Genomic DNA, 10,957 nt, shown 5'->3' with positions numbered 1-10,957 from the left:
GGCCAACTGCAAAATATACCATCAATTGTTCACATGCAAGTTGAAGTTGAAGGTAAAGAAAATTAAAACAATTCCACAAGAGCCACATAAAACCTCTATGTCAATCCATCTCATTGAGTGTTAGCACCATCTACTTTACCAAGTATAATATTCTTCTCCTCCAGGGACTAGTCTTGCCTGATAACATGTCTCAACTGTAAGAGACAAAGTCTTACTATGCTCGCTGCTAAGGTACATTCTGGATGTACTTCCAAGATAGTTTTGTTTATTCTTCTGGCAATCCATGAACAAATATTTTATTTGTTCATATGCACTATTCTTCACCAACACCATAATTCAAAGGTATCACTTCTTCTTCAGTCTTCCTTATTCACTGTCCAGCTTTCACATGGCAATTGAAAATACCATGGCTTGGGTCAGGAATACTTTATTCCTCAAAGTGACATCTTTGCTTTTTAACATTTTACAGAGGTCTTTTGCAGCAGATTTGCCCAATGAAATAAATCGTTTGATGTTTGACTACTGCTTCCATGGGCATTAATTGTGGATCCAAGTAAAATGAAATCTTTGTATAACTTTAATATTTTTTGTACTTATCATGATATTGCTTATTGGTCCAGTTGTGAGGACTTTTGTTTTCTTGTGTTTAGGCATAATCCATACGAAAGGTTGTAGTCTTTGATCTTCACCACAAGTTTCAGAGTTTGTTCTCACATCCATTTTTATTCTTCCTTTCTTTCCTTTTGCTTTCTTTTTCATGACCATTTGCTTTCTTCATTCATGATGTCATTCCACAACTCATCTGGTCTCTGGTCATTAGTGTTCAATGTGGCAAGTGCTTCAAGTATTCTTCACTTTCAGCAAGCAAGGCTGTCATCTGCATAATGCAGATCATTAATGAGTCTTCATCCAATCCAGATGCCAGTGTTTTTCATGTAGTTCAGCTTCTCAGATCATTTGCTCAGTATACAGACTGACTGAGTATCGTGAAAGGATATAACCCTGGTATACACCTTTCCTGATTTTAAACCACATGATATCCCTTTTTGCTGTTCAAACAACTGCCTCTTTGTCTATGCACAGGTTCTGTATGAGCACAATTAAGTGTCCTGGAATTCTCATTCTTTGCAGTGTTATCCATAATTTGTAATAATTGGTTCTACAATCAATGCCAATGGAAGCAGCAGTGAAGACATCAAAAGACGTATTGCATTGGTTGCCCCGTGCAATCTGTTGCAAAAGACCTCTTACAAGCGCCGAAGTGCAAAGATATCTCCTTGACTAAGAAGTGCCTGACCCAAGCCATGTTGTTGTTGTTATGTGCCGTCGAGTAGGACCCGACTCATAGCGACCCCTCCTTGGGTTTCCGAGGCAGTATCACTACGGAAGTAGATTGCCCCAACTTCCTTCTGAGGAGTGGCTGGTGGGTTTGAACCGCCAGCCTTCTAGTTAGTAGTCAAGTGCCTTAGCCACTATGCTACCAGAGCTCTCTGACCCACGCCATGGTATTTTCAGTTGCCTAATATGTATGTGAGACCTGGACAATGAATAAGGAAGACTGAAGAAAAATTGATGCTTTTGAGCTGTGGTGTTGGTGAAGAATGCTGAAAGTACCGTGGATTGCTAAAAGAACTAACAGTTCTGTCCTGGAAGAAGTGCAGCCAGAATACTCCTTGGGAGTGAGAATGGCCAGACTTCATCTCACCTACTTTGGTCATGTTGTCAGAAAGGACCATTCTCTGGAGAAAGCTGTCATGCTTGGTGAAGTGGAAGGTCAATGAAAAAGGGGAAGGCCCTCAACAAGATGGATTGACATGGTGGCTGTAGGGACTGTGAGGCTGACACAGGACTGGGCAGTGTTTTGTTCTGTTGCACATAAGGTTGCTATGAGTTGGAGATGACTCAATGGCACATAACAACAATAACAGCAACAACAGAGTTGAATGACTTTGCATAGTCAATAAAACACAGGGAAACATCTTTCTGGTATTTTCTGATCATCCAAGATCCATCTGACATCAGCAATGCTATTGCTTATTCCATGTGCTGTTCCAAATTTGGTTTGAACTACTGGCAGTTCCCTGTTTATGTAGCTGCAAGTGCTTTTGAATTCTCAACAAAATTTTACTTGTGTGTGATATTAATATTGTTTGATAATCTCCACATCCTGTTGGATCACCTTTCTTTGGAATGGGCACAAATATGGATCTCTTCCAGTTTGACGGCTAGGTAGTGGTCTTCTAAATTTCTTGGCATAGATGAATGAGCACATCCAGTATTGCATCTATTTGTTGAAATATCTCAATTGGTAATCCGTCAATTCCTGGAGACTTGTTTTTCACCAATTCCTTCGGTGCAGGTTAGACTTCTTCCTTCAGTGCCATTGGTTCTTGATCATATGCTACCTCCTGAAATGGTTGGAAGTTGACTAATTCTTTTTGATACAGTGACTCGGTGTATTCCTTCCATCTTCTTTTTATGCTTCCTGAATCATTCAATATTTTGCCCATAGAATCCTTCAATATTACAACTTGAGGCTTGATTTTTTCTTCAGTCGTTTCAGCTTGAGAAATGCCAAGCATGTTCTCTTCTTTTGTTTTTCTAACTTCAGGTCTTTACACATTTTTATTATAATACTTTACTTTGTGTTCTCAAGCCATTCTTTGAAATGTCCAATTCATTTTTTTTTTTTTTTTACTTCATCATTTCTTCTATTTGTTTTAGCTACTCTCTGTTCAAGAGCAAGTTTCAGAGTTTTTTCAATCCATTTTGGGTTTTCCTTTTTTTTTTTTTAATGATCATTTGCTTTCTTTATTCATGATGTCCTTGGTATCATTCCACAGCTCACCTGTTCCTTGGTCATTAATGTTCAATGTGTCAAATCTGTTCTTGAGATGGTCTCTAAATTCATGTGGGATATACTGAAGGTTTTATGTGGCTCTTGTGGAATTGTTTTAATTTTCTTTACCTTCAACTTCAACTTGCATGTGAACAATTGATGGTATATTTTGCAGTTGGCCCCAGGCTTTTTTCTTACTGATGATATTGAGCTTCTCCACTGCCTCTTTCTAGTTTTAGTCAACTGGATTCTTGGGTGCTCCATCTTGTAAGCTCCATAGGTACTGTTGCTGTTTATGTTGAAAAAGGTATTTGTAATGAATGGTATTGCAGAATTCTATCATGTAACCCCCAGCATTGTTTCTATCATCAAGGTCATATTTTCAACTACCGATTTTTCTTAGTTTCCAACTTTCACATTCCAATCAACAGTAATTATCAATTCATCTGATTGCATGTTTGATCAATTTCTGACTGCAGTAGTTAGTAAAAATCTTCAATTTCTTCATCTTTGGCATTAGTGATTGGTGTATAAATTTGAGTAATAGTTCTATTAACTGTTCTTCCTTGTACACATATGGGTGTTACCCTATTACTGATAGTGTTGTACTTCAGGATATATCTTGAAAGGTTCTTTTTGACAATGACTGTCATTCCCAGCACAATTAGTCATCCCCAGCAGACTGTATGATTGTCTAATGGCCTATACCTGTCCATTAAAGCTCACATCATAGAGGTTAGGATTTACAACACATAGGATTTACCAGACCACAAAATGGAGAATTACAGCCTACCCAAGTTGTCACATATTTTGGGGGGACACAATTCAATCCATAACATTCCACACTTTGGATCCCCAAAATTAATTTATTTGCCACATGTAAAATACATCATATCATCTTAAAAGTCTGAAATCAACTCTACATCCAAAATCTTCTAGGGCAAAATTCCTCATCTGTGAACCTGCGAAATCTAGAATATAAATCATCTGTTTCTAAAGTATAATGGTAGAACAGGCATGAGGTAAATATTTCCATTAAAAATGGGAGAAATAATAGGCACCAAGTTAAGTCCAAAACCAAGCACAGCAGTTTCTCTAAGACCATCTGGGCAACAGCCCTGCCCTCCAGACTCTGGGTGTTGGCCACACTCTCCTGATTCTGGGTAGAGACCCCTTGGCCCTGGATTGTAGCTCCTTCTCCCAGATTCACTGGGACAGGAACTCTCCTTTGGAAAGCAGTGTGGCCACTCCATCCCTTCAGTTCTGGCAGGCCCTGGTCGTCTACTCTTGGGGTACAGCAGTACTGCTCCATCCGCTTTGGGCAGCAGCCCCAGGGGGCATACCAGCTCCGCTCCCTCTGCTTTGGGCAGCAGCCACATCCCTATGACACACTTCAATGGCAGACCCACGTGCCAGAACTGAATTGGTAAAGATTTGATTCTTTGACACCTTGGAGGCTATGGTCTCATGCTATGAGACTGAGGAGGACACGGCCCCACCCTTTGAGACCTAGGTAATTCTGCTTCCTGTGCTTATCTCTTCAGCTTCTGCTTCCTGGTTCCTTGGCCTCTGGGCCCCTCAAGCCTGTTGGATCAAACTCACCTCTGTCCTGCTCAGGTATGTGTTACAAAGCTCTACAGCACTCCTGATAAGCACCTGGAGGCACCCCACTCTGACAATAAGCTTTGGCCCAAAGGTGCTCCAGTCTCTTGCTCTGTGAGTTGGCAAGCCTAGTTCTGCCTACAAGTGCTAGAGACATCCTACTCTGCCAGGAAGCCTACGAGCTGAAGGCACTCAGCTCTCTGGCTCTGAGGGTCGGTTCCCATGCCGTCTCATTCAGGTTCCTTGGTTCTGGTGGTTGCTGTTTCTCTGTCACTGATTCTTGCTGTCTGTGCTGTCTCAGTGCTATACCCTCACCATTTCTTTCTGAGCTCCTACCAGAAATGCCTTTGACATCCATAATTCCACTAATTGTTGTCTTCAAAGCAATCTAGGCTTTTACTATTAGGAGCTCTGGTGCTGTAAGCTTTTACTATTGTTGTTGTTATGTGCCCTCGAGTCGGACCCGACTCATAGCGACCCCTCGTTGGGATTCCGAGGCAGTATCACTATGGAAGTAGATTGCCCCATCTTCCTTCTGAGGAGTAGCTGGTGGGTTTGAACTGCCAGCCTTCTGGTTAGCAGTCAAGTGCCTTAGGCACTACACTATTAGGCAACTTAAACTCTCCTGGCCTCTATTCATCACTCAGTCCTGAAATTACTTTTACATTTTAGGTATCTCAGAGCAGCACCACATTCCTGGTACCAAATTTCGTCTTAATTGTCTAGTGCTGCTGTAACAGCAATACCTCAAGTGGACAGTTTTAACAAATCAAAATTTATTTCATCACAGTTGAGGAGGTTAGAAGTCCAGCTCCACGGGAAGGCTTTCTCTCCTTGTTGGCTCTGGAGGAAGGTCCTTTCTCTACTTGCAACATCTATGGGTCAGGCAGTCCTTTGAGATCTACATGTGTCTTGGCATCAATCTTCTGGGTCTAGGAGGTTCTCAGTGTAGAGATACCAGGGCCAAAGGATGTGTTCTGCTCCCACCTTTCTTGGTGGTAGTCAAGTCCCTTCATCTCTGCTTGTTTGCTTGTTCTCTTTTATATCTCAAGCAACTGACTCAAGATACAACTTAATCCTGTAGATTGTATCCTGCCCCATTAATATAGTTTCCTCCAATCTTGCTTCATTAATATTATAACCAAAGAAAAAACCAAACCTACTACTGCTGAGATGATTTTGACTCATAGCAACTCTGTAGGACAGAGTAGAATTGGCCTATAGGGTTTCAAAGCTGTAAATCTTTACAGAAACAGACTGCCTCATCCTTCTCCTGTGGTGGAGCTGGTAGGTTAGAACCACTGACCTTCTGGTGAGTGGCCAAAAGTTTTAACCATTATGCCACCAGACCTCCTTCATTAATATCATAGACGTTAGGATATACAACACATAGTGTAATTACGTGAGGTCACAAAATGCAGGATAATTACATGAGATCACAAAATAGAGACAATTACTTAATATTGAGAATCATGGCCTAGCCAAGTTGACACATTATTTTGGGGGGGGGGGGGACACAATTCAATCCATAACAAATGGTAACTAAGATTATTGTTCCCCTCATAGATGTTAGCCTTCCAGGGCATGTCCTACACTAATGAAAAAGGCAGGGTCCTGGAGCAAATACCCTGTTCCTAGAGTCACTGACAAGAAATGTCTCAGTCTTAGGAGGGTCATTTACATTAGAGCATCTGAGGAAACTGTGTTGTAGAGTTATTTTCTTTTTTTAAGGACAAAGTTAAGTGCCCTGAAATGAGACAAAGGAAAAACACATATCAGAATTGCAAAATTAACATATTTATTGAACCAAAATATGTGAAGAACAGGGGCCACTATGCTGCTGAGCTTGGTAGCAACTGACAAGCCCCTGTGACATTTTACCTTCAAGAGCCTTAACATTATTTGAGTGGAACAACTCAGAAACAGCACAGACTTTTTTTTTTCCCTCATAAATCTTCAAAATATTTAGAAATGATCCTCATAGCCTTGTCGAGTTTTCAGGTTACAAAGAACATTGATAAGATCTTCTGTTGCCTTCCTTTAGTAGTGTCAATTAATATCTTTCTCTAAAATGTTCCTCTCAAAGTGCTGGCTATACTCCCCGCCCCCCTCGCATCTGGAACACATAAGAAAAGGATTTACTAACACTCAGGCAAGTAATAAATGGTAAGAACTTCAAAAGTAGTAAAGTCATATGCCAAGTGTACATGACTCAACACTTATACTACCAGAAAGACAATGAACTTGCTAGAGATTTTCAGCCAACTTCTAGAAGCAAATGCTGTAATGGAAAGGGTAAGGTGATCAAGTACTGCCTGAACTGATGAACCATTTTTGTCTAAATCTCATTTTAAGACCTTGCTTCCAATATACAAACATGCATTTGTTTTACATAATAAAGTGAAATACTTCAAGGGAAAGGGAAATCCTGTAGAGGTTATAAGATCAATCAGAGATTAAAGAAAACTAATACTGAATTTTTATAATCAATCCAAGTAGCAATGATCTAAACTTACCACTCAATTACTTTTGTGAGAGCAAGTACTGAATATCTATTACTACTTGAAGAGTTGAAAGTTAACCACTCTAAATTATTCCAAGGGAAATAAGTAGGTAAGATAGGAAATGAAATCCCTACCTAAAAAACAAAAGCACATGTGCTAGTCAATGTTCTCTTGCTTTGTTTTAAATTAATTGTTCATTCAATCTGGAGTTAACTTCTGGGTTGTTGTTGTTGTTATTTGCCGTCGAGTTGGACCCAAGTCATAGCGACCCCTCTTTGGGTTTCTGAGGCAGTATCGCTATGGAAGTAGATTGCCCAACCTTCCTTCCGAGGAGTGGCTGGTGGGTTTGAACTGCCGGCCTTCTGGTTAGCAGTCAAGTGCCTTAGGCACTATGCTACCAGAGCTCCCAACTTCTGGGTATTGATAAAAATCTTCAAGAGTGTTTCAAATTATTTTAGGTGAAATGTCATGAAAAACAATACAGCTGGTTCTCTAATCTCGACAGTGCTGTTTTATACTTTGTCTAAAAATAAACAAACAACAACAACAAAAAAAAAAACTAAAAAAATTCTGCCAACAGAGTAACTGGTACTATATGGCCCCTCATTTCTGCAGCAATCGTTAGAGAATCTAAAACTCTTACAGTAGGAAATGAATGGTTATAAATATTTTAATAGGCTCATGCCCGTCTTCAAAAGGGATGCAACCTTGAGCAATAACAGATTCAAAGATTTACAGCTCTCAAAGTTTCAACTAATAGATAATGTCTTATAAGGATCCACACAACGTACACAAGCAACATCTGAATTAAGGCTTTTACAGGTAAGTGGTCAAGTCTATGAGTGTGCAATGCTGGATTTCTACAAAGCATCTTCAGCTTCCATTGCTACCTAACTTGTAAACCAGAAGACGTGCTGACATGGAGCTTCAAGGCTAATGATTACCCAGTAATCACGTTTCTAAACAGGTTCTAACTAAGAGTTGGCAGTGAAACAACTGAGGGGATGCCTCATATCAGGCAAAGGGGAAAAATGATTTACACTTGGTGACAGGGATGGGCTTTTACAAACAAATAAGCAAAACAAGATGAAAACAACAATAAAAACAAACAAAAAAAACCAAAAACAAAAAACCAGTAGAAGTTGAGTTAAAGATTTAGTGACCTACAGGTTTAGAGCTACAAGCCAACGGTTCTCTTAACTTTAGCTTGCAAAAGTCACGTAGAGGATACCTGTGAAAATACAGACCCCGGACTCTATACCCAGAGATTCTAATTCAGGTGATGCAAGTGGTCCAAGCACCTTGTTTTTGAGAAACATTGCTCATAGCAAATAGCAGCAAATAATTTTTGATTAAAAAGCCAAGTTGTCCAAGAAATTATACCCATGAGGTCACTGCCTATAGACAAACCCCTCACATTACTACAATAATGTGAAGATCAAATTTATCTGCAACTGAGGCTCCTTTTCTATCTTTTTCAGCTAACAGTTTGAAATCAATTAATATTTAATAATAACTGTCCCAATTCTGAGGTAAAAGGAAGAGCACCAGGGATCTCAATGTTAAAAGTAATTCCCTAAGAAGTCTACGCTAGACAGAAATCAAATTTTATCTGCAATAATGTTACAGAGTTAAGAGTGCAAAGGGTCTTGCTGCAGTCTTTGACTCTTTAAACTTTCTTCTATACAATCTAATCTTTCCAGTTAATGTTTTAGAAGAATGTCAAAAAGAAAAGCTAATCTACATGCTCTCTCAGGTTTTTTAGATACCAACATTTTCTGGTTTCCAGTGATACACGACAAAGTTATTTACTTATTTTTTTGGATGCTGGAGACAAACATCTTTATTAAAGATACTACCAAAATTTTGGCAAACATTTCAAAACAGATTTGTAAACATAATGCTTCCCTTTTCAACTGGCAGCACTTTGAAAAGACAATACGGTAAGACAACACAACTTGAATCAACATTAGTTCAAAATCTTTACATTTTGACCACATAACTTATGTTCCCACATGGTAAAACAAGTGATAGTTTAAATCAAAGTCAACAGATAAACTCCATGAAATGAAAGTTTGTGCTGTTTGGTGAATCACAGTATGTTATGGTTAAATATATCGCTCTTTTTTTATATTCCTGGTAGCCAGGATGAAAAAAATCTTTAAATATACATTTCATGTAGGTAATAGCTTTGCATATCTCTCTTCAAAAAATACTTTATAGCAGTATATAAATAGGTTACCTACATGTTTAATTTTATAATTTTGCCCCAAAACTATAGATCTGTTTCATTTTCATAACATATCAATTTGCCCAACATTAACAAAGCTGACAAACTGTTGAAATGGAAATGATTTTGTCTTCCACAATAGAAGTAGCAATTTGACAGAAAAAATAAAATAAACAAACAAACAAAAAAAACCCTACAGTAACACTCATCAGTTGTTTAACCTGAGCGTTTGGCCTACTAAGAGTAGCAGCTTTTTTGTTTTCCTTCATGCATGCTTACATCCATACAACCTCTGCATACATACAGTTTGAGCACACGCTTTCAGACGCTGGTAGGCCACAGTATGCTTCCCATTGCTCTAACGAAGTGGGAAGCAGTGTAGCTAATTATTAACCACACTATGTACACAACTAGCAAACACCTTAAGGCAACCATTGCAATGGGGGGTTAAACTTGCAGGGTGGTTTTACGGTTTTAGATCAAGTGAGTCTGTATATACATATGTGTACGTATACCTACATACATACACATACTAGTACAACTTTCTATTTCTTAACCCTCCAAAACAACGTTTAATTTTTTTTCTTATTTTGTGCAAATTTCTAAATATTCTACCATTTAAGGCAAAGAGTTCGCATTAAGAAAAAGGTCAGAAAATAGGCTTATGTTTATCCAAAAGCATTTCATCTTGCACATTACTGTGTTGTTGTTTTTTTAAACACCCACAACTTTAAAGTGTGGACACTGGATCCCCAATATCTAAAAAAATCATTTCTAAAGACAAACACAAGTTTTTAAGGGAAAAAAAAAGAGATCGATTTAAAGTATAGACACTGGATCCCCAATATCTAAAAAAAGTATTTCTATTGACAAACAAGTCTTGAGGAGAAAAAAAAGCAGCTTCAAAAACGCAGGGAAGCAAAGTAAAAGGAAAAAAAAGTAACTCAAGTTTACTAATACTGAAACTTTCAACAGGCAAAGTTTCATCTCTTTAGAATCTTAGAGCAACTCATTTGGAATTTTAAATAAATAAGCTTAAGTTTATTCACATCTTCTGGTCTAAGCAGACTTCTAGTGCCAAGACTCTGCTTGCTGTTGGTCAAATTCACCTATTAGTCTTTTGATGTGAGCCAACTTGTTATGAAGATACTCGCATCTGTATTTTTCTTCATGGTAATTGGGACTAGACTGTGGATGAAGAAAATAGTGAGGAATTAGGTTGCAGAATTTATAAGACTTCTCAACTACAGGTTAGAAAACCAACGATGATGGATACCTACCTGCTTGATCTTCTGATATTCTTGTAAGACTTCTTCATGAACATTCTACAAAATTAGAAATCACAAGATAAGAAGCTATTATTGTTTGGGTGTGCAATAACAATAGCTAACACGTTTTGGCCCACCACTCATCTGCAGTTTGTCATGCGGCAGTGGCTTGCTTGTGTGTTGCTGCTCTCTAGGACACCAGTACTTCAAATGTAAAACTCCTCACAACTGAACCAATAAGCAACATTATGATTAATAGAGACAATATTGAAGTTGTCAAGGATTTAATTTTATTTTGATCTGCAATCAATGCTCAAGGAAGTAGCAGTCAAGAAATCAAAAGATGTATTGCATTGGGCAAATCTGCTGCAAAAGACCTTTCTAAAGTGTTAAAAAGCAAAGATGTCACCTTGAGTACTAAGATGTTTCTGACCCAAGCCATGGTATTTTCAATTGTCTCATATGCATGCAAAAACTGGACAATGAATAAGGAAGACCGAAAAAAGTTGATGCC

General features: G+C 38.5%; 1 protein-coding gene across 1 annotated transcript in view; it reads right to left on the bottom strand.

The window, feature by feature from the left end:
* Positions 1–10,246: 10,246 nt before the first annotated feature.
* The window catches only part of ELL2 (elongation factor for RNA polymerase II 2), a 94,078-nt gene continuing 93,367 nt past the window's right edge, over positions 10,247–10,957 (bottom strand). The window contains exons 11-12 of the mRNA XM_007942544.1: positions 10,456–10,500; positions 10,247–10,363 (exon numbers count right to left, since the gene is read on the bottom strand). Coding sequence (XP_007940735.1) covers positions 10,247–10,363; positions 10,456–10,500 — 162 coding nt within the window. The remainder of the gene's footprint in view (positions 10,364–10,455; positions 10,501–10,957) is intronic.

Source organism: Orycteropus afer, unplaced genomic scaffold (genome assembly GCF_000298275.1).
Source record: "Orycteropus afer afer isolate SDZICR_OR568_19922 unplaced genomic scaffold, OryAfe1.0 scaffold00093, whole genome shotgun sequence".
NCBI classification, from domain to species: Eukaryota; Metazoa; Chordata; class Mammalia; order Tubulidentata; family Orycteropodidae; genus Orycteropus; species Orycteropus afer.
Note: the sequence above shows the minus strand (reverse complement) of the source record. Positions and strands in the feature narration are given on the sequence as shown.